General features: G+C 43.0%; 1 protein-coding gene across 2 annotated transcripts in view; it reads left to right on the top strand.

Moving 5' to 3' along the window:
• Window positions 1–26,776, top strand: part of LOC135389116 (tetratricopeptide repeat protein 37-like) — a 36,754-nt gene extending 9,978 nt beyond the window's left edge. For both annotated transcript variants that reach the window (XM_064619121.1, XM_064619120.1), the window contains exons 8-39: window positions 108–219; window positions 989–1,141; window positions 2,538–2,639; window positions 3,277–3,398; window positions 3,525–3,608; window positions 3,674–3,777; window positions 4,306–4,417; window positions 4,477–4,556; window positions 4,943–5,042; window positions 5,114–5,166; window positions 5,279–5,386; window positions 6,397–6,513; window positions 6,586–6,686; window positions 8,939–9,218; window positions 9,689–9,888; window positions 9,946–10,007; window positions 10,353–10,409; window positions 10,459–10,602; window positions 11,379–11,514; window positions 13,037–13,130; window positions 13,348–13,425; window positions 13,508–13,629; window positions 14,423–14,543; window positions 16,428–16,602; window positions 17,393–17,651; window positions 19,522–19,724; window positions 20,549–20,704; window positions 20,852–20,931; window positions 23,153–23,216; window positions 25,379–25,512; window positions 26,441–26,551; window positions 26,642–26,776. In XM_064619121.1, coding sequence (XP_064475191.1) covers window positions 108–219; window positions 989–1,141; window positions 2,538–2,639; window positions 3,277–3,398; window positions 3,525–3,608; window positions 3,674–3,777; window positions 4,306–4,417; window positions 4,477–4,556; window positions 4,943–5,042; window positions 5,114–5,166; window positions 5,279–5,386; window positions 6,397–6,513; window positions 6,586–6,686; window positions 8,939–9,218; window positions 9,689–9,888; window positions 9,946–10,007; window positions 10,353–10,409; window positions 10,459–10,602; window positions 11,379–11,514; window positions 13,037–13,130; window positions 13,348–13,425; window positions 13,508–13,629; window positions 14,423–14,543; window positions 16,428–16,602; window positions 17,393–17,651; window positions 19,522–19,724; window positions 20,549–20,704; window positions 20,852–20,931; window positions 23,153–23,216; window positions 25,379–25,512; window positions 26,441–26,543 — 3,816 coding nt within the window. In that variant the 3' untranslated portion in view covers window positions 26,544–26,551; window positions 26,642–26,776. The remainder of the gene's footprint in view (window positions 1–107; window positions 220–988; window positions 1,142–2,537; window positions 2,640–3,276; window positions 3,399–3,524; window positions 3,609–3,673; window positions 3,778–4,305; window positions 4,418–4,476; window positions 4,557–4,942; window positions 5,043–5,113; window positions 5,167–5,278; window positions 5,387–6,396; window positions 6,514–6,585; window positions 6,687–8,938; window positions 9,219–9,688; window positions 9,889–9,945; window positions 10,008–10,352; window positions 10,410–10,458; window positions 10,603–11,378; window positions 11,515–13,036; window positions 13,131–13,347; window positions 13,426–13,507; window positions 13,630–14,422; window positions 14,544–16,427; window positions 16,603–17,392; window positions 17,652–19,521; window positions 19,725–20,548; window positions 20,705–20,851; window positions 20,932–23,152; window positions 23,217–25,378; window positions 25,513–26,440; window positions 26,552–26,641) is intronic.
• The last annotated feature ends 331 nt before the right edge of the window (window positions 26,777–27,107 follow it).

Genomic DNA, 27,107 nt, shown 5'->3' with positions numbered 1-27,107 from the left:
CAACATTTAATAGTGGATTTAAAATATCACACTTCAGAATGATACTTACATAATTTAGCTGCCTGGTTATTCTAATTTTTAATTGTCAGCGGTATTCTTCTTTTCAGTGCAACCAGAAAGAGCTGGCAAAGCAAGAAGCAGACAAGTTTGGCAGTGCCTTCCCCAATTCTACGCTTCCTCTGGAAATGCTGTGCAGGACGTACATAGATGAAAACATTGGTATTCCTATCACCCCTTATGTGAATTTTGTTAACATTTTTCATTATCATCCATGTCCTTTAGATAGTATTACATAGCCTCAGAACCACGTGCAGGCCCAAACAACTTTATTTTTAGCATTTTGAATGCTTGGCAAGGTAACCTTTGTATTCCTTAGAAAAAAAAGCTCCAGCTGCTGTAGTTTCTCCTGAAGTCAGTCAAAGTTGATAATTATGTCAATTCAAAGCTACTGTAGCCTTTCTGCAAAACTTGTGCACACGATATACCTAGGAACCATAGCACATGACTGACAAAAAATGCACGTAGTCCATTTAAAGGAAATTAAAAAACGGCAATTGGATGGCTCTAGACCCTGCATAATTCGTGAAGCAGTTTATTAGGAGAACAATATAGCTTTGCTACACGCTGTTTTATTACAGCACAATGCAGTCAACAAAGTGCTCTGAATGTCCAAAGTGGTCACCAACTGTTATGACCTAATTTGACGTCATCATTTGCCATTAAAAATTTGACAGCTCTGGACAGGGCCTGCCTGTGGTGATACATGGCTTTAGCTGTGCCAGTTGATGTTGTGCCATAAAATTTACTGAATTTTTTTTTTTTTGTATTTTGTGTCATTGGTGCGATGTCGTGCTGTTTCTTTTCAAATCTATGTGCATGCAGCGTGACTACTTACCAAGATTCTAAAAAACGTTGACAGTATCCCCCCAAATTCAAATTTTAGATCTCTTGTGACAGCCATTCACATATTAAAACCAATCAACTTCAGTTTTAAGCGATCCAAATCCATCGACGGAAATCTCCAATGCCGTATCCGGCATTCTGGAGAAAGAGCCCAAGTCGGAGGTGGTCTGGCTTTGCAAGGGAATGCAACTATACGCATGCGGTAACTACACTGCAGCTGTGGAAGCACTGAGTAAAGGTAGGTCTCACATTTGTTTATGGAAGATCTGGTGGCAGCGAGGGCGCAACAAACGTGTTGTTCCCGAAAATAATGTCTTAATGATATGACCCGTTCGTTCTTGAAGATAATTGTTTACAGGTATTCTTATGGAACATATTGACTGCATACAGTATTTTTCTACTGTTACAGATGATGGGGGGGGCACTGTACATGCATAGAGCCTTGTGCGTTAAACCCATTAAAACCCATCACTTCCAGTAAAATCCAGGAATGCAACGAATCCAATTGAATGCAATGGACATTCAGCCACTTGTACAGGCGTGGATGAGCACTTCACACTTGGCACAGCCACTTGCCATCTTGTGTGTTCTCCTTTGTTTACTGTTCAACCCTGTTCTGTTCAACGAAGAAGACCCATTTTTGCCCCTCCATTTGCAACATTGTCGCTTCGTGTAAAACCCCGAAAACCGAACTCAACCAATCAAATGCAGTCTCAGCCACTCATACAGGCATGGATGAAGTGACCTCTAAGTACTTTGCGTGTAGAGCTGCTTCTCGTTGTCTTGTGTTCATCCGAAGTGCTTGTTTTTCCATACCACTCCAAAATCTTTCTTTTCACACGATGTCATCTATTTTTACCCTGATATAAAACCAGATTTTTACCTCCTACTTTGGAAAACATGAAACCCAAAAACATGAGGGTCTACATTTTTGTACGCATTTGTATTAAAGGGACTATGAAACGATCTTTTTCTTCGTTTCGTTCGAAAGAAGACATTTTTCTGAGTCTAGAACCAAAATTTTACTTTCGTCGCGCGAGTGGATTCCTCGGGAGCGAATTTAAACGGAGCGGCGAAGGGAGGACAGCTAGCGCCGCGCCGTGGCGAGCTGCCGAGCGGAGACACAACGGGCAACTTGACGCGACCACGGCCGGCTCAGCAACACGTCATCGTGACGCGTTGCCGAGCCGAGGAATCCCGCCAGGAGCATGCGCCGTAGGATCCCGCGTATGCGTTCATTGGGAGTGGAAATATCCACGGCAGCAGCTTTCGCGTGATCGGCAGATTTCGGCAGTGGTGGCAGCCACAGCACGAGCTCGCGGCATTACTTGCCATTGTGCAACACCGGTGACGTAACGGGGAACCGAAGTGCGGTCCGTACAGTTACACCATCGGCAGGGAAATATGCGCGGGAGAGGAGGAACGCGGAAGAGACATTTCCAGCGCGCGCTCCTCGCAGAGTGCAGCGATTTCGTCCGGAAAAATTTGTGGCATATTAGTTTCTCTGCGGGAAGAACAGTTTCCATCGAAAAAAAGTATGGGGGTTCGGGAAATTTCATAGTCCCTTTAAGGAAGTGAATGAATACATATACGAGTGAAAGGAGCTAAAACCAATGAAACTTGTTTCACGACAGCATCTGCCATGAATAGCGAATCCCAGGGGTCCTGGTTGATGCTCGCAAAGTGTGCCCTAAAATTGCACAGATATGGAAAAGCCGAAGAGTGGTCCTCCAAAGGTGATTTGGGTTCACTTCCTATACTAAGTAGCCTCACAAATGGGCATAGTTGAAGCTTAACAAATGTTGACTTTAGCAGTGATGGCCACTAACTACTTCTACAGTAGTTTAACTAGTAGTAGTTCAACTACTTTTCAGGGCAGGTAGTTAAAACTATTTCTTTAACTACTGCAATATATTTTAACTACGTCTACAACTACTCAACGTTGTCCTTCAACACGAATCCCATTCTATAGTGTTCTCGGACACCTAAATATGAATCGCAAGCAGTGATCAAAGTGAAGATTTAGTACACATGCACGGCAGAATTGCTCTGCACCTCCGTTCTCATCAAACACGTAACTCAGGGTAAAAGTTGGAGGCACAATCGTGCCGTAAAGCTAGCGGCATGATCGGAAGTAGTTGGCGTCTGTAGTAAACTAACTACTGTAGTTAACTACTAGAAATAGTAGTTTAACTAGTAGTTGCTACTACATTTCTGCAAGTAGCCGATAACTACTTTTTAACTACAATCAGGTAGTTTAGCTAGTAGTTTAACTACATGTAGTTAACTACTGGTCATCACTGGACTGTAGTGCTTCCCCGTGCTAGAGTAAGTTACGTGTAAGTTGATATTACATTACAAAGTGTCTTTCAGGCCTCTCCTCATCAGAGCAATGTGCTCAAGAAAACCCTGTGAGGAGACAGTTGTTGCTTTGCTTAGCCGAAGCATTTCGGGGACAGTTCAACTTCGTAGAGGCCCTTAAAGTGATAGAAAAGGTCCAGCATTTTCTGTTGCTTTGCATCGCTTGCTACATGGAAGCGCATGTTGGATTGTCTTTTGCATTTTGAATGGATTGCTTGTCTGCTGGTGTTTTCTTTTTTAACAGACTCTGTTAAATGCAGCTGAAGGAGGACAGAGAGGACTCTGTGTTGCTGTGCAGTTGTAGAATTTATTTGGATTATGGAAAACTGGACATGGCTACAGAGGTTGTATAACGTGTCCTCTTTGCAATTGAACATGTTGCTTGAAGCCTGCTTGTGCTCTTCCCCAGGTGATACAAAAGTTGAGGGCAATGGCCATTGATTCCTTACAACTCCTGGAATGTGAAGGGTCACTGTTGCTGCAACAGGGAGACTTTGCAGCGGCTGAGGAAATGTATGTTTACATTTTAACTTTATCTTTAGTAGCTCTTTTACTCTGTTTGCATCACTGCAGTAACGATTGTTACAGTGATATCTAAAATATACAGGATATCCCAGCTAAATGTGATCACATTTCTTAAATATATATCTACCACTTTTTCTGAGATGAAATCAATTGCAGTATAGCATATGCTGAAGGACTGTCACTCCCTAGGAGGGCATTAGCAGACTCCTAAGGCAATGTCTTCATTAACTTTCAATAATTAACTTTTTAATTATAAAAGCTACAAAGTTGTTCCAGTGAGAACATCCGATCTCTTCAGTCACCAGATACAAAAGCCGTTTTCAGAACAAGAATTCGATAGATCGTTCGCTGTATACCCTGTGTTTGACAATTGTCTTGGGGGTTGTGAGCACGTCGAGCTGCGTCTGCGTCTCTTTTTCACAGCCTCTATCAGTTATCTGTGCAAAACAATAAACAAATAGAAAAAAGAAAAAATTATGACACAAACGTGCGTTGTTATGTGTTTGTTAATTACAGACTGAGGAATGCTGTAGACAAGAATCCATCATCTGCCAGCACACTGCATTTGTTGGCCGTGGCACAGTTGAAACTTGGAGCCACGGAGCAGGCTGTCAAAAATCTCTGCAAGGTTAAGCCTTACATTACTTGACAAAGAAAATAAATGGGTAACATTAACATTATTTTCAGGCTGCCCAGCTAGACCCAAATGATCACCGCAACTATTTGCTCTTAGGCAGGAACTATTACTTCAACCTGAAAGACAACCAGTATGTAAACATTTTACTCTTGCGTTAGTCTCTCAGCTGAAATAGTTTTATAAAATAAATTCATTTAGGTCTATTATGAACTATGACAAAAGCAAAGAATTGCAATAAGCTTTCACAATGCATGTCTCAGCTTTTGTTTCTGTCCTTGTCTCTCGTCGCTCGACAACTCAGTGTATCTCACTCGTATGTAAGATCAATAATTGAGTATTGTCTTTGTTACTAGACACTTTAAGTCTGTATTTGCACTACAATAGCTCGAAAGGTGATCATCTTCGTGTTTTTTTTGTGTGATACAGCATTTGTCATACTCTCCAGTTTGCATTATGTCATTTGCTCTCTTATCTACAAGGGCAGTACTTGCTCATAAAAGTGCCCGTATGTTGCAGGAAGGCCCTTAGATGCTTCCAAAAGGCGTTTAAGCTGAACATGTTAAGCGAAGAATCTGGTTCTCTTCTCAGTGACGTTCTGCGTGACTTGGGTGAAAATGTGAGTTGCTTTGCAGTTCGATGAAAGCCTATGGCTGACCCCTGATCTATTTTACTGCTGGAACATTTCAGGATCAGAACGTAATGTTCCTCAAAGCTATTACAAGCCAGATGCCCATTCAGAAGTAAGTTGTCACACTGAGGCAGAAAAACTTACATGGTGTCACTTTTTTGTGATTAGAATGCGGTTAAGATGTTTGCTCTTATTGTTATACTACAGTTAATGTCCCTTTGTAGGGCTAAATGGGCCTGGCTTCGATTAGGACTGATTCAGATGCAACAGGATGCTCTGAATGATGCCGTTCAGTCCCTCCAGAACGCACTTCGGGCTGATCCCAAAAATAAGTTAGTTTTACCCACTTTCTACATATTTTACTTGCTTCCTATATACTACTTACATACTGTACACTACTTACTTCCTACATAGTTTGTGGGTTTATGCAGAGCCCCGCTAATAGCAAAATTTTCATATCGACTACGAATATCTCGTAGACACTGCGAATCGAATTTGGACTGTTTATTTCAGTTTCAAATCAAATTTGAATACTATTCCCAAAAAGCCCAATTCGAATATTTCAAATATACGATCTCGCTGTGGAAAATTTCATAACTTTGTGCCCATGAGGAGAACTGCTGTTCCTAATGCGTGAGGTGTATGGATGGTAGGAAAGCCTACAACTCTGGGTCACTTTATTTGCAAAGTACTTCACGATCGCCTTATGCCGTTTATGCTTGAAACATGCTCCTGGAAGTATGCTGCAGGAGGTAGGGACAGATATATTTGAAAATAGATGTTTCTAATCTACTACGAGAGAAAGTGTGACCGTAGAACTCTTCGATGTGCTCATGCAAGGACCATACGCGAATTTTGTCGCTCGAGCTATTTTGTTTTTTTCCATTGGAGCCCCTGGCATAATTTTTCCATTCATGCTGCATTCTCAGGACCTTAGAATGCACCTGGATTAAATGAAAAATACATTGATCAAATTTATGAAAGTTAGTTAACACAGAAAGTTTTGCAAGTTGTTACATAGATACTGTGTACACCGTGGTGTCATGGTACACTATGGTTGGTTTACGTAGGTCTACGTAGACTGTGTAGCCACAGTGCTTTGTATTTCCTCGTTCCCCTCCCATTTCCCTCCCTTTCCCTTTTGTTTTCCTTCAGTTCACAGAATAAACTTCAGTTGTTAGTCAGAGCTTGTGTTGTCTGGTTCCTCTTTTGCCCTCATTGTTGTACTGTATTGCGTTCATGATGAAAGTTACTTCCTGTAGCTGATAAGCTGTGACTGGTCTTTGTGCTGTGTGGTACTGATTCCTTTATGGTAACCTAACAGTAATGTGATAACATTTAGGCACTACTGGGAATGTCTGGGAGAAGTGTACCTGAGAAGGAAAAGCCTCGCCGCTGCCCTAATGAGCTTCAAAAAGTGCCTCGAATTAGACCCGCAAGATTTTTTCTCCTTGTACCAGTAAGTTGACGTGCAGGTTCTTGTCCACCGTGGCTTCTACAGCCCATTTATGTTGCCATACTTTTTAACTAGAATTGCCAATATCAAGAAAGAACAAGAAGAATATAAAGAGGCAACGATTGATTACAGAAAAGCTCTGGATGTTAATCCAGATTATGTTCCGGCACTAAAAGGTAAGTGGAGCAAAGTAGGTGAAGCTCGAATTGTGCATATTATTCCTTCGAGTGCCCGCTTTCTCCTCAAATTGAGCATGCTGAAAAAGTTTCCACCCAAACTGGCATAACTAGAACATGCATTTGCAGTCAACTCCTATCTGTTTGGCCATTCACAGCGAGGGATGCAGATGACCCAAACTGTTTACTTCGGAAGACATAAGAAACTGTCCATCGTCATTTGTGTAAAATTACTGTTGGCATTATGCTTCTGTAAACTCATACGAACTACGGAAAAACATTTTTCTCCTGCTCAAAGTGCCAGTACGATACTCAGTGCACTTTGTGCATCTTCAAGAGTCACCACTTCAAGAGTCTCCACTTCAAGAGTCACTTCAAGAGTCAAGAGTCACAGGTTCTCTACTGCTGGATATCTGAAATCCTTATGTATAAGCTCTCTTCTTCTGCTTCTTCCATACTGCAACTTTGTTTGCCATGCTCGTTGCTATTCTTCGACACTGGCTGACAAGGGGACGTGCGTAACTGAAAACATTGTCAAAAGCTACAGAATAACCTTTCCTAGCAGCATCAAATGACTGAACTGGCAAAAGTGTCGCCCCCACGAGGGAGAATGTAGTTCATGCACACCCTTTGACTCAACAGCAGCAAACTTTGTGCTGTAGTCTCCTTGCAAAAAAACCCCACCAGCGGGATCCATTCCATTTGTCCGTCCAGATAAATGAAAGCGGGTATTCTCCTCAGCAGTTCCTGGAAATTCTTGTCTGAATCCGGAAACTGAAGCCCGGATAAATGAAGGCAAATTGCACGACGCGAAATCTGTCTCCATGGTTTTCGTCAGGATGGTGTGGGGTCCGGATAAGTGATGCCCAGATAAATGGGGGTCGACTGAATTTCTTTGATTTTCACCCCAGAATTTTGGAACGAAAACATTTCAAAAGCTCAAGGTTCTAAAAGTAAGACATCATAGGTGGTACCGATTAAGTATTATGGTGTTGATAATGACAGTGCATTTCGTAACAGTCCTTTCCATAGGAAGGTGATTCAAAGCAGAGTCAGGTAGGGTGGTTCGGTCGACCTCTCAGATATTTTTCGTTCCAACATATATTGAAGTACATTGTCGAAAGAAATAGCTGAAAATATCTTATATTTGTTTTCTTAAAGAATAATCTTCAAGACTTACCATTTTAAGCACTGCGCTTCCTCCCAATTTTCAGGCTTCGTATCTTGGTAGCCATTAATGCAATGCAGTTTATTTTTTTCTACACTTATTATTGCCTGTGTGTTGCAGTACTGTTTGCTGTATCTTCGAGGTTCTAAGTTTTGCGGGTGTCTAGATAAAAAAATGCAAAGTCGCCTCATTTGCAAAAAAAAATCACACTTTTTCGGCGCGTAACTCCTCTTCTGTATATACCAGAGGGTTAACATGGGTGATATAGTTCTGTTCGTTTTTAAATGCTCTTTCCATTCATATAAATGAAATTGTTGGAAAGTCTCGGACGTACTTACTAACGCACGTTTAGTGAGGGGTGGTAAGGCAGAATTGTGCAAATTCGGTTGCGTATTTTTCATATTCGCTGACTCGTGGTGTGGTTCATATTCCTCACACATGTTGTTCATGATAAGCTCGCATTGCGTAGGGAAAAAAATTTCAAAATTTCACTTCAGAAATGTCTGAAGTTCATTTTTTGGGCTTTACTCTCACACCTGCCGAACTCTCTCCTGCAGAACTATGTAAGAATTTCAGTGTATCTGGGACACTTTCGTGGGTTAAACCCGTCCAATAGCGTCTGCAGTGCCTGACACGACTGGTACCGTTGGCACTTACACAACTGGACGTGCCGCGACAAAAGAAAATTTTACGGCAAACACCCGGAGATAATTTGTCAGAGTTGAGTCTAATTTACTTTGCAGACAGAAAAGTTATGAAAAGCTGGAAATGCTTGCAGGTTAGGACGTAACATTTCTTTGCTCGTTTTATCTTGCCCGTGGAATCTCACGGATTTGTATATCTCACTTCGCGGAAGTGATAATTTTCCGCGGCAGAAAGCCAGGGGCTTTAAACGTACACGAGCAATAATTTGCACTATGGCTGCCCAACACTACAAGTTTCAGAACCGAATGATAATTGAAAAGGTATCTGCTACAGGACCTCTACACCAGTGCACTACCAGCACACAGCCACACGTTGAAAAGAAGGATGAGAGAAATCACTGAACCTGTCCACACGTGTGCATCTTGTTTGTGCTTTGCAGGTTGCGCTGAAGCCCATTTGCTTCTGGCACGCCAGTATCTGACCCAGAGCTTGTATGGCCTGGCCCTGGACAGCTGTCAGGCAGCCTTAGACTCCTTGGGTCAGGCTGTACCATTTGCGAGGAATCTTGTCTGCCTGTGGAAATTACTAGCAGACATCTGTCTTCTTCCTGCCGTGATGGGAATATCTGATTATCGTCTTCATATCCCGGGAAGCCTCCTGGACGAAAATGTCTGGGAAGACCATCCTGATCGTGATGTGCTTCTTGTACTGGCTGAACGGTGCGTGCTGTGCACATGCTAATTTTAGTCTCTATATGTGTGGTGGTGCAGTTGTGTAATAGCTGCACCCCAACGTTAACGAAAGAACTCGTAAAAGTGTACTCCAACATCATCATAAAAATGTATATTTTTTTAATATTCCCTCTGGTTTAAACGTGTCAGTTAATTTAGGAAGCTTCATCTGCTTTTTTGAACAAGGGCTTGAGATTGTTCTGCTTCCGTCAGGTGTTTAGAGCGATGATGTCTGCGGATGTTCATGAAGGGTTAAAATGCTCTTTTTCTTTGGAACACTTAAGTTGCGCTATTTTTAAGGACAAAAAAAAAGGAAAGAAAACTTGCATTTTTCTGCACGTAATGTCCACATCCCTTATTTTCACCCCAAACCTCGGAGAAAAATCTGCGGCCATTGCATGTGAAGCATTTTTTGAATTGGTGAGTTTATTGTCACGGTACTAATGCCTACCATCCAGGTTCATCATGAAGGCACTGACCTTGCGGCCTAAGATTGCTGGTCTCTGGCAGGACCTTGGCCTGTCCTACTACCTGCAGGGAGTAAATGGGAAAGACGATGCATTTCACAAGGCTCTGGTCAGTGTGCAAAAGGCAGTCAGCCTTAACCCTAGGGATCCCGCAGGGTGGAATATGCTCGGTGTAGTGGCTCAAGCTAAAGGTGAATTGTCTGTCTTCACGTAATTGTAACATAGTTGAACCATCTTTTTGCTCCTAGGTGTGAAACGTGATGCCCTTGCTCAACATTGCTTCATCAAATCTGTACAGCTAGAAAGCAGTGTAAGTGGTTAATGCAAAAAATCTGTACCGCTAAAAAGCAGTGTAAGTGGCTAATGCAAAATACCTGTACAGCGAGAAAGCGGTGTAAGTGGCTAATGCAAAAAAACTGTACAGCTAAAAAGCAGTGTAAGTGGCTAATGCAAAAAAATGGTGTGTTAGTTTAGGCAGAACGTGCTTGCCAGGAAAGCTTGCTGTAGGTTGTACAGTATTTATTATAGATGTCACACCTCGTTTAATGTGGTGTACTGTTGGGAAATTAAAAAAAAAAAATCCTCCCCTGACTGTCTACACACCGAGCGGATAGCGAGTGGTAATCTAGATTGCGCGTTTAATTTTTATTCCCAGAATCCAGTGGCATGGGCCAACCTGGGTGCACTCTATCTCGTCAACAATAACGTAAAGGTAAGCAGTTGATGAAGTGCAGCGTTGCTGGAATTAAAATGAATGTCAGCTGGCCCACAGCGCGTTCAGCATGGCCCAGTCGCAGGACCCGTCCCACGTGAGGGCTTGGGTGGGCCAAGCGCTTGTGGCCGAGAAAGTTGGCCACCATGACACGATGGACCTGTTTCGTCACTGCACACTTCTCGGAAACCACGTGAGTAGTATGTGACCGCCCTAGTGTTTGCATATTGTGTGGAAAATATGAGGATGGTGCTGTAGGTAACCTTTTTTTGGCATCCGTATCCGACCTGCATCCGCGCACACGTTATCCGCATCCAGTCCGCATCCACAGCATACACAACAGTTTACATCTGCAAAATCCGCACGTTTCGAAGAACGCGTAAAGACCGCCGGAAGCATATGTTGGTATAATTTCGGATGCCTCCATGCTGTCACGGAAGGACTCACGATGACAAGCGAAGATAAACCTTTCATCAAACGCGATATGGAAAGACTTCTGGAATGTGTGGAACGCTACCTCGGCGGTGCTCGCGCGGTTGGAGACGCCAGAATGCCTCCTCTCCCGTCCTGGCCGTGCAGGGTCAAAGGTGAACCCGAGCATGCGCTCGCTGTCGCCGCGCAATACAAATAAATTGCTGCTGGAAAAATTACAGCACGCAGTATACCCGTATCCGATCCGCTACTGATCCGCTGCCTTTGTATCCACATCCAATCCGCATCCGATCCGCACACTGCAGAAAGTTCTAAATTTTAATCTGAATCCACGAGTATCTTGCGGATATCTGCTTCCATCCGTGGATGGTGCAGGGCTCTAGTGTGATCCTCTGTGTGTGCCTGCGCTCCATGATTCGAATGCCACCAAAAATGAACAGTACATGGGGCTGCCATTTGTATGTCTTACATGACAGCGAGGCCCTTTCCCCTTGGCCAACTGTGTAATGTCTCTTTAATGCTATGTTCCATGGTCAGCCTGAAGCTGCTACTGGCTATGCCCGTTGGGTGTGCAGAACGACTGAAGTGAGGGACCTTGGTGAACCATCCCATTTCAGCATCCCACGAGCATCTGTTCTGGCTAACGCCTGTGACGCTCTCATTCGGGCCAGAGGTACCGTAGACGGTCGTATGACCAAGATGATGATGTGAGATAGCAGCTACCCGCAGCTACTAAGTAATCTTACCTTTGAAGGAACTAATGGAAATAATTAATTTTTAGGTCACATTACCGCCAGCATATTTTACAATACGAATACCTATAACTAAATATTGCATCGTCGACTCGAAAAGCTACATATGTTTCTCTACAGAAAAGTCCTCCGCAATATATAAGGCCTCTTCCCATCATACTCTCACAGAAACACTAGATGTCACACAAATGCCTTTGCGCGATTGTTGTCAGATGAAAATACACCCGTTTCTCCTGCATAAGACAATGCATCTTTCCTACTTTGGAAGTATCGTAAAATATAGTGACATTATGGACGCAGTGACAAAGTTTTATGACCTTGACATTGCTTGAGAGTACGGTAGTACACTAAACTTGGCTGTGTTATCTCGGAAAATGATCTGCAAGACCCATTGCCTTTGCAGTAGACTCTCGTTAATTGAAAACCCCAAGATTTTGAAACCGCAGATTTTTTTAATGCTTGCTCTACTAAACACATCTATCGCAGTATCATCAACATCCTCACCTGAAGTTGAGGACGACATTTCAGTACTTCCAGCACTCAAAGCTGGTTGTAGGGGAAGATGCGCATATTGAAAGATTAGCTCTTGCACCGGAGAGGAGCGTTCGATTCAGTTCAGTTCAGTTCAGAGGAAAATGTGTACGGTCCGATGTATTGGACACCAAGATACATTGGTTCTATGCACCGTTTTTCCAGTGAATGCTGTCTAGCCGGGGTAGCAAGTTGAAAACTGTTTACCGCCCAAGCCAGAGAAAGCCAGAGAGAAGGAAAGCACATGGGCTGTATGCTTCCTCTCTGGTATTGCTTCTATCCTTGCTGGCTTGTACTGGCTCCAAATGTGCTGTGTGTGAGGCTAGCTGGAAAACGGTGTATAGGGCCATAGGACATTTGACGGTGCCAACAGTTTTGGCCGAAAAATTTGTTAAGTCCGGATTATCGGTCGCAACCGTATTTCCCCCACTAAGGCATTATGTGTGGCACATTTCACGCTCATAATTATAATATTATTATATTCATAATTTTATGACATTGTAACATTATTATATTCATAATTCACATTCAGAAAGTGTGCCTAAGCAAACGGTGTATGTGTATGGGCAACCCAAATGGCTAAAGTTGTAAAAGTTTTAAAGACATATTTTGGCGCTTGCGTGTTCGGCACATGGTTCACAGTGTCCCAAACAGGTGTCGAAAACAGGAGCCACTTTGCACTTTGTGGGCTTCATTTCACCATTGCCACCCTCAACGAGCGTGGCATATTCCAATTAAAGAGCTTATCATTATATTGAAAATATAGTGGGCCAAACAAAAATTTGAACTATGTTTGAATTAGCGGAAAGTACGAAATATTGGGGTTTGAAATAATGTGAGTCTGCTGGTAGTGTTAGCTTAGATGCCACATTTGCATGCTCTGATCTTATGTCACTTGTGTTACAACTCCAGGATGCAGGGAACGAGCACCACATCTGCTCAATATGCTAGGCATACTTTTTGAGAAGCAGGGCCTACTGGGTGGAGCAGAAGAGGCTTACAAGAGGTAAGAGTCCTTGTTTTGGCTGTTTCTCTGTATGTGTTACACAAAGCTGGTTGAGGCTCGATATAGTCTCGGATGATTCAAGGAAGACAAAGGCTGTTCGTTGTAACTCCGTCAATGGTGAACAGCACAGTTCTAGCACAGTTTGATGTTGTTACGCTGTACTTTAATGTTGTCGCTGTTCTGTTGTTGTAGCGTTGTTGTTTCTCCCATAATGTAGTGCATTGGGCCAGCTGTTGTCTGCGGGCAGCAATGAAAACACAGTCTGCGTTAGAATCAACCTCTCCAGAGTTCTGTGGTAAGGATAACCCATTTCAGCATTTCCATTTCATGCAACACTTTGCGTATATATTCTCAGTTTTGTTGCACTTTCTTTGCAGCAAGTCTGGAAAACCCCAAGAAGCAATGCACCTTCTTTCTGGCACAGAAAGGTCTAAAGAGGTGTTGTGCGCACTGGGACAAATCTACACAAAGCTTGGTCAACACGAAGATGCTTATCAAGGTATTTTCACGAGTACCGCTGAATAGTAGTACTGAATTGAGATACTTCACTGTTGTAAATCTGGGACGCCATTCAGTGTTAGGTTAGTCAACCGTACAACCATTAATGAAATGTGCAAAGCTTTGCTTTATTTTATAGTTTGTGCAGTAGCTTTTATTTTCTCTTTTGCTGAGCTTTTGTGAGCGAACGTAAAAGATAAAATGGTTTCCAGGAAATAATAAATTTAGGTTACGCTGAAAATGAAAAGTTTTAAAAATATGTGCCAGCTGTATAGCATTAAATAAATTATATTTATTGCTTCTCATATCCTTTCTCTCAATTTCTTATGTGTTTCATTGATCATATGAAGATCCAATCTCGGTGAGTCTACCAAAACAAAGATGTTTTTGTAGTCTGTAACAAGAGAAAGCTAAGTGAGCTGGTGAGGCATAATTCAACATCAAAGGGAGTGCACACCGAATACGGGGAAGTAATTGAAAGTCACGTGTTCTGTGCGCGCACACTTTGATGTTGAAGAATGCTTTTGCACAGACACTTCGAGAAACTACTGCAATGACCCTGTGCGACAGAAGTGGGTGCAATTTGTTCTGTGTCTGCAAACAAGAGTGAGACTGATAAAATTGCTGCGTCATCCATGACATGACTTACAGCTGTATTGATGTTTGTGAATGTAAGAAAGAACTTTATGTCAGCAGTCCTATTATGCCACCATTATTGCAAACCTGCTTGCAGAAGACTCTCAATAATAATTATGTGCCATAACTATGTCTTTGTAAAACATTCCGTTTGGTAGCATATGATGAAGCATTGCTGCAGTGTTCTGAGGGAGAGAAAGCGGACATAGTCTTGGCCATTGCTTCGGTGACTCGACACTTGCGTGGCATTGATGATGCAAAGGAGGTTCTTATGGAAAGGTAAGGAACCGCAAGATTTAAATTATCACTACTTTTCATTAAATTGAATTCTAGAATTGAATTTAAGATTAGATTAAAGGGACAGCTTGACAGATTTTGAGATTGGAGTTGTATTATGTGTAAATGCATCACAGTCGCTGACCGATTTTTTGGACATGCTCGATTATTCGGACTCGTTCGCGGAACGGCCGCGGGTCCCATAGAGGTGACGTATAACAACGTCCAAAATTTCGGACGCCGTGCAGCTCCGTCGCTCGATATTCCGGACTCTGTTTGCCCAACCCGCGAATTTCTCTCATGGGGTGACGGAAAACATTGGTATCATCTGAAATTCGTATCAAAAGAAATCAACCAACTAAAATATTGAGGCAAAAAATAGGCAGTGATGATTATTGATTTTCCATTCCTCTGAGTAGAAGGTGTCTGTCGTAGCGCTTTTGAGTCTTCGTTTTTGGCCAACGGCCCGCACGTGCTGTCCGCCCGCGAGTCGCGCGACAGCGCTGTAAAGCGAGCTTCACCTAAAGCACGCATGCGTTAGGTGAAGCCGACTTGCGGACTTGATGACGGCGGTGCCTCTGTCAGTGTACTTACAGTGACGAAATGTCGCTTCTGGAAATAGAAGCTGACGTTATCAGGCAGAGCTGGAAGCGCGTTAGGAAAGCATCGACAAATTTTTCCAGCCAACTAGGGCTTAGTGAAGTTTATTGTGAAGCGAAATTCGTGTTTTTGGACTGCTCGATTATTCGGACTCTTGCGCGATCCCCGCCGAGTCCGAAAAATCGGACGGCGACTTAGTTACATGTAGATGCAATTTCATCAAGGAGAGCTTCGCAGTTTTCGAGATAAGAAAAAGAAATGGCATGTTCGATTTCCGTTTTGCGATGATGTAAGCATGGGTTATCATACTTTGATGGACGGATATGCGACCAGGATGATTGAGGAGGACTGCCTTGAGATACAATAAAACATGATCAGTAAGATTTATGTGTGAGCAGTTGATTGAGCACCTGGCAGTAAAAAAAACGAAAGCTGATGGCAGTGACAATGTAAGCACTGACTATAAAAATACAATTGTAAATAAGTGGTCGTGAGTTTAATTGAAGTATCTTGTGTAGCGACTCTGAGCATCGTAAGAAAACTGGATATCATTTTCTCAGCCTGGGTTTGTGTCTGGATTGTTGCTTTACGAACTTGCAGGGATAGGAACATGCAGGGTTACTCATGCATGTCATAAAATGCGACAATAAAAAGCCTGCCACACATAACTTTATTTGAGTCCATGAGCATTTGATGATAACAGGTAAATTGCCACGTACGAAAGTGTGCTCCACGTTTCAACATACTTTCGTGCTTCTACTAGAATGCCAGATATTGTCTGCACTAATGCAAGCATAGTATGGGATTTGCCTCAGCCTGGCTTGTGTTGTGAATATGTGCCTTGCTGTGCAAGTGTCTCTACCAGTGCCCTTCAAACATGATTTCAGCTTGTGTATCTCCGCCACATGCATGATTCAATATGCTCGCATGCTCCCTCACGTGTGTCAAGTTTGATGCTGCCTGCTTACAAATTCGAATTAAGGTACTTTCTTTCCTGCAGAAACACTTTGGTACTCTCCAGTCCATTGGAAACGGTTCAGTTATGCGGAAAATTTGAATTAACTTGGAATTGAGAGTTCGGTTAACGAAGATCTATTGCACTTTGAAATTACGTCGGAATTCTGTATCATTCAACAAATATCCTTGTATCAAAGATGTAATGGGAGCATAAAATGTTTGACCAAATAGAATAATACATGAGGGCTGTATGTAACTCGCTACAAAATACTTCACTATTCTTGTAATGAATGTACAGTTGGCTCACTCTTATTAGCGCCTTTTTATCAGAATGTCTAGTGCAGGATTATCAACAAAAGGTCTCGTCATGGCAACGTGCTACGGTCTTCTGACGCTAGATGACGAGGTGGCAAATGAGGCACTACGAGGGCTTGAGGCTCGGACAGCAAACTCCACCGTTAAGGAAAAGGCATCTTTCTTGGCTGCCTGCAAATTACACTTGAAGGTTGAACATCATCTTTTTTTCCTTCTTCTTCGAGCTCAGTACACTCCTATCTTTTTCTTCTGAACTCGGGTCACCCTCAGCTTGGTAGGGATAAAACGATGAAAGATGGAAGTCACTGAAAAGCAGTGATGGCTGCTAACTACTTCTACAGTAGTTTAACTATAACTTCTAACTACTTTGTGATGGAGTAGTTTAACTAGTAGTTCAACTACTTTTTAGCAACTACTTCTTTAACTACTGCAATGTATTTTAACTACATCTATAACTACTTAACGTTGTCCATCAACACCAATCCCACTCTATAGTGTTCTTGCACACCTAAATATGAATCGCAAGCTGTGATAAAAGCGAAGATTTAGTACACATGCACGGAAAAATTGCTCTGCGCCTCCGTTCTCATCAAACAAGTAGCTCGAAGTAAAAGTCGCAAGCACAATCGTGCCGTAATGCTTACGGCAAAATCGGAAGTAGTTGGTGCCTGCAGTAACATAACTACTATAGTTAGCTACTCGAAAAGTAGTTTAACTAGTAGTTGCCACCACATTTCTGCATGTAGTTGATAACTGCTTTTTAACTACTATGAGGTAGTTTAACTAGTAGTTTAACTACATGTAGTTGACTACTAGCCGTCACTGCTGAAAAGGTTAGTCTAAACTTCCATCTTTCATCGTTAATTTCTTAGGCAATTTGAGGCCTTCTATGTATTTGTCCTGTGTTGTTCCAGCCTCAGAACATTAATTGTCTCATGTTGGTAGGGATAATTTAGTTGCTCGTCTCTTTACTTCACCAGGGCAATTTCAAAGCAGCACGAAACAGTCTTTGCCGTTCTTTGCTTCATGACCCAACAAGTGGTGTGCTCTGGTGCCAGCTGGCACAGCTTCTCCTGGACGAACAGTCAGTGGCATTGGCAGGTCGATGCGCACAAACAGCTCTGGTGTTGGGTGACTGCCTTGACCGTGTGTTTTCTCTTTTGGTACTGGGAGCACTGACGCAGCACCAGGTCCATCAAGCTCGCAGTGCAGCTCAGAAGTTGGTTTTCATCTATCCCGGTAAGGGTGAGGGTGGGGCTGAGACACCCTTTCATTTGGGAAGAGATTTTTCCACATGACATATTCGTACATGAGTAGAGGATGAAGTTTTTGGAAAATATCATTTTCTAAATTTGGGGGTAAAAATCGGGTAAATAAACGTGTGCTCTAAATTCACGCGAATTCGGGAGGGAAAACTTCCAGTATGCTAAATTTGTGGAGAAATCGTGCTCAGTTACTCAGACTGACTGTAGTTGTTTGGTACAAGTGCTGATGTAACAGCATTTGCTGCCAAACAAGTTAGTGTGCATTCCTAGAAACATCTCAGTGAGGGCAATTTGGCGGGTAAAAATGTGGTTTCACCCCAAAGGGGAAACCTTCAATTCGGGGTGTAAATTCGGGGAAGGATCGGGTTAAACTCTAAAACTTCAGGCTCTACATAGGGTGTACCACGTAAGACTGACCAGAATTTTTATAAAAAAGCTATGAGAGCAGCATAGATGTTGGTTTTGCAGTTGAGTTATACGGTCAGACAGACATCCTCTCAAAGAAAGTGTGCAACCACAAGATGACTAATTACCTGAAATTCATTACTTACATTGTTAATTAGGGAACTTCGGGCAAAATCGAGATGTTCCAACCACAGTGGCGTCACTCATGATTGCAGTTGTCTCGTGACATAACGCCCCAAATTATTATTATTTCCGCCACGTGTGACGCATTATTTTTTTTTTGCTTAATTTTCTGCATACAGTATACCCCCGATAACTTGAAGTGATTTAAAAGGGGGGGGGAAGAAATTAGAGGTAAGGGGTGTTTCGAGATACGCAAAAGATGCGAGTTTTCAATGTAGGGATCCCACATTGAAAAATTATAGATTTCAGTAAACTCACTTTTGCAACGGAACCGCAATTACACAAAATGACCACCGAAAAATAAGAGAAATAAAGTCAAAAATCACAAAGCCGAAAATTACTTGGTGTCAAAAAACTTCGTGTTGGATGCTTAGTGTTGAAAACCTTAGTTCCAGTGTCAACGTTCTGAACTGCTTGGGTGTGCCACCTTTGTAACGATTCATGCTCTCCCGTGGTTAGAAGGTTCCGAAGAACTAGTAGTGAAACGTAATGGCACTTGACATTCGCTTACATGGCATCGTGAGGATAAACAAAAACAGACAAACGAAATGATGAACACGTGCCGTTCTTCGAGACAACTGTCTTCCAGGCCATCCTTGCGACCGCCATCTATGCAACAACGCAACAATATACCGGCCATCCCCCTCTCCTCGTAGAATGAGAAGGTGTGGTAGCCCAACTCTACGCTGCTGTACAACTGATAGAACGGTAGAATATAACTTGAGCTTGTTCAGCTTCGAACGCAGGACGGTTTAATACGCGTCGGCACAGGGCTGCAGTGCATCGATTACTGACAGTTTCGAAATTTTTGCTGACGAGCTTTCGAGATATCCGAACTTTGTCTCGAAAACCTTTCGAGATAAGTGGTGACAAATGCGTGACAATTAAGTACGGGAGATAATTCCGCAACGAAAAGAAACCTTGGACTTGAGTCTTGACTGATAGTACAGTAGTGACTGATAGTGTATTTCGATACGTACAAGTTTGAGTTAACGAGGTTCTACTACTGTATTTGCATAAAAGCGAATGTATGTTTGGGTGCTCACCCTGCCATGTACTACGCTGCGCTCTCTAGATGCTTCGAAGCTACAGAGTGGTAGATTTTTATCTGGGTCCACCACCATCTTTGCAGATGGAAACGGAAATACATAATAATAACAACAGTAATAATAAAAAAACTGAGCAGGAGACCACGCTAAAAAGTGACCTTGAGTGTCCGCCAAAGTGAAAACTTTCCGACCGCAAAATGCTTGCAGATCGTCTTCACAGCTGGATCCTGTTGGGCACTGTGTTGTGTGTATCACCCAAAGACTCTCGCTGTGACAAGGCACTCCAGCTTGACCGTTTCCTAACTCGTGGTGACGTTGACTCCAGTTGGAAGCTTTGGTCATCCTTGCTACAAATTCATTATGCAGTCGTTCAGCAACAATGGAAAAATGCCAAAGAGCTCATTGATCTGGTTAGTGTGATTCCCTTTTCACTCATGTCCTCATCAGTCCTTCACAAGAAACTACCACCTAGTGTGCCCGTTTGATTAATTTCATTAGGGACAGTGTGAAATGTCATGGACCTAAGATCTGAAGCCTACACGCAGCAAAGTACAACAGTTCAAATATGTATCAGGCATTACTGTTCGTTCCAATCCTGTCTCCTTTGAACCACATTTTCAAAACAGTTCTTATCTAATGAGTTAGCTCCACAATTTAAAGGCACCGGACTAAAGTAGTATAGAGTCAGCATGGTTTTCAACAAAAGAAGAAACAAGAACAAAGTTTATCTTGTTTGTTGCGGAAGACATACAGGTGCATGTGTTAAGTTGAAGTAAGTTTTCAACTTTGCCATCAACCAGAAGTTGTCTCTCATTAACTAGTTGGACAATGAGATTATTAAAAAGTAAAGCTAACTGAGTTTTGCTTTTTCAACGGCCCATTTTTTGGTTACTGTTTGTCACATCTGACCTGATACTTGGATGTCAAAGATATCCCCTTTGCATGGGTATAAAAACGTGATGTGGACCACACCATGATAGATCTGATACTATCACTTATCACACACTTAGCCTGACATTGTAGTTGCCCATGCGGATAATGAAAACACTCAGGCAACTGGCAGACACAACACAAATGCTTTGTTATCGCTACATAACTATCAGTATCTTTGGTAGTAATGAAGATTCACTGTGATCACCACTGTGGATCGATTTTATGGCCCCAAGGAATTGTGTAGATACGCCTGTAAGTAGTTCCTGTCATGAGTGTTTTTGCTTTCCTCTGCTTCCCATAGGTTCTATGGGGATATTGTGGAAGTCCCGAAACCGCAAAGGATCTCGAAGTGCTGGGAGCTGCTTGTGAAGGACTGGCATTTTCCAATAAACCTGATGCATTACAAAAGGCTGCCAAAGTTGCTGAAAGTAACGGTGTAGGCGCTACTGGATGGCTAGTAAGTATTGAGATGATCTAGTCCTTCCGCGGTAGATTTGCATCAATTCAAACTCCCAGGGCCACAGACTCTCGTTTGGATTTTCTCTGGTTCATCCCTGTATGCCGTGCACCGTGATACCAGCAATATATCTCAATCTTCTTACAGGCCATTACCAAGCTGCAGCAGCGCTGCGGAAAGTTCATTGGTGCCCTCGACAGTGCCAGTCGTGCTTCAGACATCAATAGGTATGTGCTACATATGTGTAGGGAGGGACTTTTTCGGGTTAAACCAGATTTCTTCCCGAATTCCATTCATTGTGAAATCCTCAATTGACGTCGCCATGGTCGATGATGGTCGCCACGTGTGACACATGTAAGAATGGGTTAGTTACATTCCCACAAATACACCCATATGTCTCAGCACTGTAATGTAGATAAATGTGAGTACTGTAAATATCATCTAGTACATTACACGTTACTATTGTCAATGTTACTTGTTTATGCAGCTTTGGCTTAACAAATTTTATGAAGCACACTTCATCTTTGTGTGTTGTGTAACATTGAAATTGACCAAGAAGATGTTGTCATGTGTAATAAATATATCCATGTGCAGTTGCGTTGTGCTTAATAGACAAGAGGAGAAACAAAAACACCGGATAACACCCGAAGGCACGATCGCCCAATTTCCCCCCGAATTACCGATTTAAAAGTAGTGCCTGATTTTTACCCCCGAAGTCTGAGAAAGCAATTTAACCCGAAAAAGTCACTCCCTACATATGTGGTGTCCCGCATAATGGCCGACAAAATTTTAAAAATATGATTCGAATTAACCACCTACCATATTTACAATGTTCACAGTGTCTGTCCTTGTTGTTTCTCTGTCGTCATCTGTTATGTACGAACGAGCTCCTTTTGTAGCTTATTTATGCCTACCATATTTTCTGGTGTACGAGGAGTTTCCTAAAAATTACTTGTAGGGTCGTGCCTCGTTAATATGGACAACTCGAATTGAACCTCTGTATGCAATAAAGGGATAAGTCGACCTATTCCCTTTTTACTATTTTTGTTGCAATGACATCTACGTACCAGTATGCACCTGCCAATGAAAATTTAGGACCCCATTGCGATTTGTTGGCCCGCTAGAGCATGGTAAAAAACGGGAAATGCATGTGTGTCAATGGGACGGACAATCGGATCAGGCCCCTTTTCTCAGTTTGGGATTTTTCGACTTATCCCCTTATTGCATGCAGAGGTTCAATTATGGACGATTTTTCTGAGGACCAAACTTTTCCAATGCATTTTCATCTTGTGGAAACCCGCTTTTCGGACAGTGGACGGTTCAGCAAGGTACAAACCATATGTAGAGCCAGAAGTTTTCGGGAAATATTTTTTTTGAAATTCGGGGGGTAAAAATCGGGTAAATCGGGTGTGCACTAAATTCGTGAGAATTCGGGTGGAAAAACTTCCAGTATGCTAAATTCGGGGAGAAATCTGGCTCAGTTACTCAAACTAAGTGTAGTGGTTTTGTTCAAATGGTGATGTAACTGCATCTGCTACAAAACAATTAAGTTAGTGCCTTCCTACAGAGGTCTCAGTGCGGGCAGTTTGCCGGGTAAAAATCGGGGTTTCACCCCAAAGAGGCAACCTTCAATTCGGGGTGCAAATTCGGGGAAGAATCAGGTAAAACCCTAAAACTTTAGGCTCTAACCATATGTAGCCCATGTATTTTTGGCTCGTTATTACGTACAGTATCGGTATGGAGCGCAAGCCTCTCCTCACAGGAGAACCTTCGAAAGTAGGACATTCTGTTGCATAGGGAGCTATGCCCCCTCTTTCATAACTCTCCACAAGAACTATAAGAGGAAAGGGGGTTATTTGTGGACATGAAGAGCCTGGAAAATCCTGTATGACGTCGTGACTGTTCCGAACACGACCACGGGCGATTGGCCGTACAGGTGTCAGGGCAAGTTGTCAGGCTCTGGTGTCGACGACTTCAGCAATGCCGAGCCAACGGTCACGTCTGCTGTGGCGCTCAAGTGGGACTACAGATGGCGCTTAAATTCTTTGAGTACTATGAGCAGCAGACTCTATGTGTTGCCGACGTTTTGCCAATGTGCAACGAAGTATACCTTCGAGCAGGCACTAATTTGGGAATTTTTTCAATATATGTTCAGCATTGTTTTCGTTATTTCCTCGGTATTCGATAATATGGACGATTCGCTTTATTGACAATTTTGGTCGGGGACGAAAGTGTCCATATTAATAAGGCACGACTGTATTTGAGAAATGTCCCACGTGTACAGTGCACCACTGGGATAGAAATACGCCGGTGCTAGTTATGCACATAAAATGTAAACCCTGCATCACTAGTTTTTTCAAGTTCCTGTCTCACAAGGGGCAAGTGTGTGCCATGTTTGTCTTCCACTGGGCCTTACATGTGAAAGCTGTCTTTTCTTATCTGTCGCAGCACTGAGAACCGAGTGATCACCATGAACTTGCGAAAAGCTTATCTGACTTTGCAACTATTGAAAGTAAGTTTATTTCATAACGTTATTTATTTTCATCTATGTGTGGGTGCAAGCAAAAAAGTGACTTGCTGTCAGGAGCAACCATGCAAAATATTTTTGTTGGATGCTGTCCAATCACTGCGCAGTTCAGCGCAGAAAAATGTTGAAAACAAAGAAATGGGCAGTATTTCCTGCTATGACCTCATTAAAAGATGGCCATTTTCCTTATTCCATTGGCCATTGAAAGTTTGTATGTTATCGAATGATATGCTTATGTGAAATGACTACACACGTATATGCCAGTTGGTTTGAACTAACAATGTTGTCTTGCAAATAACCAGCAGCATGGCCGAGTGGGTTGAAGCGTCCGCTTATTTATGGTTGCCAAGGTCATGATGGAGACTGGGAGCTGGTGGGTTCGAATCCTACCACCGGCTTTGCTGTTTCAGGTTTTCCCCGGGTTTTCCGGCAGACTTTCCAGGCGAATGTCGGCACAGTTCCCCTTGAAGTTGACCCAGGACACACATTAACCTCCCCCTCCAAGAATAGACGTCTAGATACATCCGTGTTCCCATGTAGCACGTTTATAATTATGTAAACTGCCGAGTTACCGTGGATTTACCACTGAAATACGTACTATTTCCCCTGAATGCTCCTAAACCTACAAGTGTGGTTTATTATCCAAAGGAGACGCCGGTCTTTTTTGAGCACACCGGGCCACTGGCCCGGGGCACCGGGAAACTGGTCCACTGTCCCCCACTCCTTCCATGCTGTCCTCTCTCCATCTGTCTACGTCTGTACACCACTCATAACCACAGTTGCTTCACAACACTGACGCAGGATTAAAAAAAACAATAGTCCAGACAATTCGCCTCTTTAACTACCTGTAGAGGTGCTCGTGTCATCCTGAAGATGGTGGAGAAAAGAAGGAACGCCGATGAATCAACATGCTTCTTCACGCCTTCTTCCACGAGACACGTTTAAAGACTTGTACAAATATCGTAACTCTCGTGTCGTTTCCCACTTTCTTCGTCGTTTTCGTTCACGACGCTCCCATGACAGTATCCTTTTTCTCTTTGCCTTCTCGGCATTGAACCCTCTCCTTCGCAGTATTTTAGCGCCGCAGATAGGGTTGCCACCTTTCGTAGTGAAAAATACCGGCCGAGGGAGAGGAGGTGGAATAGAGGGAAAGGAGGAAAGACTCGTAGGAGAGTGGGTGAGGGGTGGACGAGCACAGGGAGAGAGAGAAAGAGCGCGCGTGCTCGCTCAAGATAATACGAGGAAACATGTTCCTGTGTGTGGCTGGATCATTGATGTTAGAAATTGCTATAAACAGCCATGAACGCTGATAATAACAATGAATAATAATAATAATGAATAACTAAGAAAACGAGTGGTGGCTGCGGAGTTGGGTCTGTGCTCCAGGTTTCTTGAAGTTGTAGTGGAATGTTGAATTGAAAACCCTGCCAAAGCCCCCATGAAAGACCTTGAGCCACAAATACCGGCAAAAGGCTGCCGGTATCACCTTCCCACCAGCAACCGGCAGAGCGAGCAAATAACCGGCCGTGCCGGTATAATACCGGCCTGGTGGCAACCCTAACTGCAGAACTAGGCAGTGCTTGTTGCTGTTTGAGTTCCGTGAGCCGGGAAACTCCATCGCGTAGGAAGGGAAGTTTCGGCATCGTTTGGGGTCACCGCAAAACATATCGTCAGGACAACTGTTACTATCACTCATTGGGTGCTTTTACTGGGATCTGCTAGGTGGCGAGCAGCCAGCTGGAGCAACAAATAGAAACCTCTCTGCGATGAGTGAACCAGTGGCATGGCTGAGTGGATAAAAGCATCCGTTCGTTAATTGTCAGTGTGTTCAAGGTCGTGCCGAAGACTGGGAGGTCGTGGGTTCAAATCCTACTACTGGCTAGTGCTGCCTGAGGCTTTCCCCGAGTTTTCTGGCAGATCTTCCCAGACAGATGTGGGCACAGTTCCGTGGACGTTGGCCCAAGGACGCGTACTAACTCCCTCACTGCTTCCTGCTGTCCTTTCTGTACCGTCACCCATAGCGACAGTTGCTTCGTGGCACTAATGCAGAATTTAAAAGAAATGTTATGAGTGGTGAGGTTAGAACCTCAGCCTGTGTCCATGTGCGTACCTGCACGCTTTGAAGATGTTGTTCTTTCTTTTCTAAGATTGATGCCACACAGAGGGAACAACATCTGGCCGCAGTATTGAAGTACCTAAGCGCTGCTCTGAAGCTGAATCCTCGCTGCAAGGCAGGACACTTGCTTCTAGCCATTTGGGCTTTGGAGAGCAAAAATACACGGTATTGTATATCCTCTCCTTACTCATTAGAGGGCTTTGCAAGATGTACCTTGCCAGAGTCATTCATAAACGTTGACACACAAGCAGGATTTGTTTTCTGCTGAACGAGAGCTCAGCAACTTGATGATACGTAAGAACCTGAAGTTTTAGGGTTTAACCCGATTCTTCCCCGAATTGAAGGTTGCCTCTTTAGGGTGAAACCCGATTTTTACCCGGCAAATTGCCTAACTAACTTGTTTGGCAGCAAATGCAGTTACATCACCGTTTGTACCGAACCAGTACAGCCAACCTGTACCAACCTCTGTCGTCGTTTCTTGTCCCCCCGTCTCGAGGGACGGGGGGGGGTTAAGTTATGGATCTATACCTCACTTACGCTTGCTACCTCTCTATCCTCTCAGTACAGTTAGTTTGAGTAACTGAGCCTGATTTCACCCCGAATTTAGCATACTGGAAGTTTTTTCACCCGAATTTGCGTGAATTTAGAGCGCATGTTTATTTACCCGATTTTTACCCCTCGAATTTAGAAAAAAAAATATTTCTCGAAAACTTCAGGCTCTAAATTGGTGAAATTCATATAACTATCAAGCAGCACATGACTGAGTACAAGTTTCGGATAGTGAACGTGTAGCGATGCAGTTGGGGATTGGCGTACCTCAAAAGCCCTGCGTGACACTTTGTAGCTATTGTACTGCACACGTTACTGTGGTGCACGTCACTGCTACCACAGCGTATGTTGTTCCATAGTGTTAATTGTGTGAGAAAGAATTTGAACTTAATACACAAGGAGCAAAATCTGGTTTGCATCTTTGTTGTTGTTGACCTGGCTTTAAAATGAATAATGCAGCAACCACGAGTTGTAACTTTAGTTCCTCGAGAGAGATTACCAGCTCTGTCAAATATGGCTTCAAATATTCTTTTTTGCTACAAAGATTAATGAAGAAGAGCTTAGAGAGGGTTCTTAGACTTGGACATGGGGACTCCTGGCTTGAGAAAACAGCTGCACAACTACTTGCCCCAGTGGAAGTCGTTTGAAATTGGAGGTAAGCACATAGTATGTATGTTTTTGTTTCTTTTTGCTGCGCATCACTGGCCAGTATTTGTGAATCAGTGTCTGATGTTCATATTTCAAGGAACTTGATAACAACTTCCGAGAAGAAAGTGTAGAAGGACATGGCAGCCTGCGCAAGCAATGTTTTTTCAACTTAAATGAAATGAGAATCCATATAGTGGAGTACCGGAAATAAAATTGTTTTATAAGAGCAAGATTGCTAGAGGAAATACCTTTCACTTCAGTAAGATCGAGTTATGTTTATGTAGTACAGTAGACTCCTGTTGACTCAATTTGGATTACTGTAAAAGTGGCTTTCTTTGTGCAGAACGATTTTTCACGTTTTTCGCGAGGGCCAAAAATTTGTGAATTTAAGTACCCGCGAAGTAGATACACTGACGTCACCGAGGTATACGAGTTTGCGTTTTTCGAGAATATAAGTTCCCGCGTCAACAATGGCTTCCACCAAAACGCGAAAACATGTTCCACGCAAAATCAACGACTTTTACAGTAATTTGATGACGTCCAAAGATACTGGTGAACACCAT

This window comes from Ornithodoros turicata, chromosome 3 (assembly GCF_037126465.1).
Source record: "Ornithodoros turicata isolate Travis chromosome 3, ASM3712646v1, whole genome shotgun sequence".
Lineage (NCBI taxonomy): Eukaryota > Metazoa > Arthropoda > Arachnida > Ixodida > Argasidae > Ornithodoros > Ornithodoros turicata.
The sequence above is the reverse complement of the archived record's forward strand: the minus strand, read 5'-3'. Positions and strand labels throughout refer to the sequence as shown.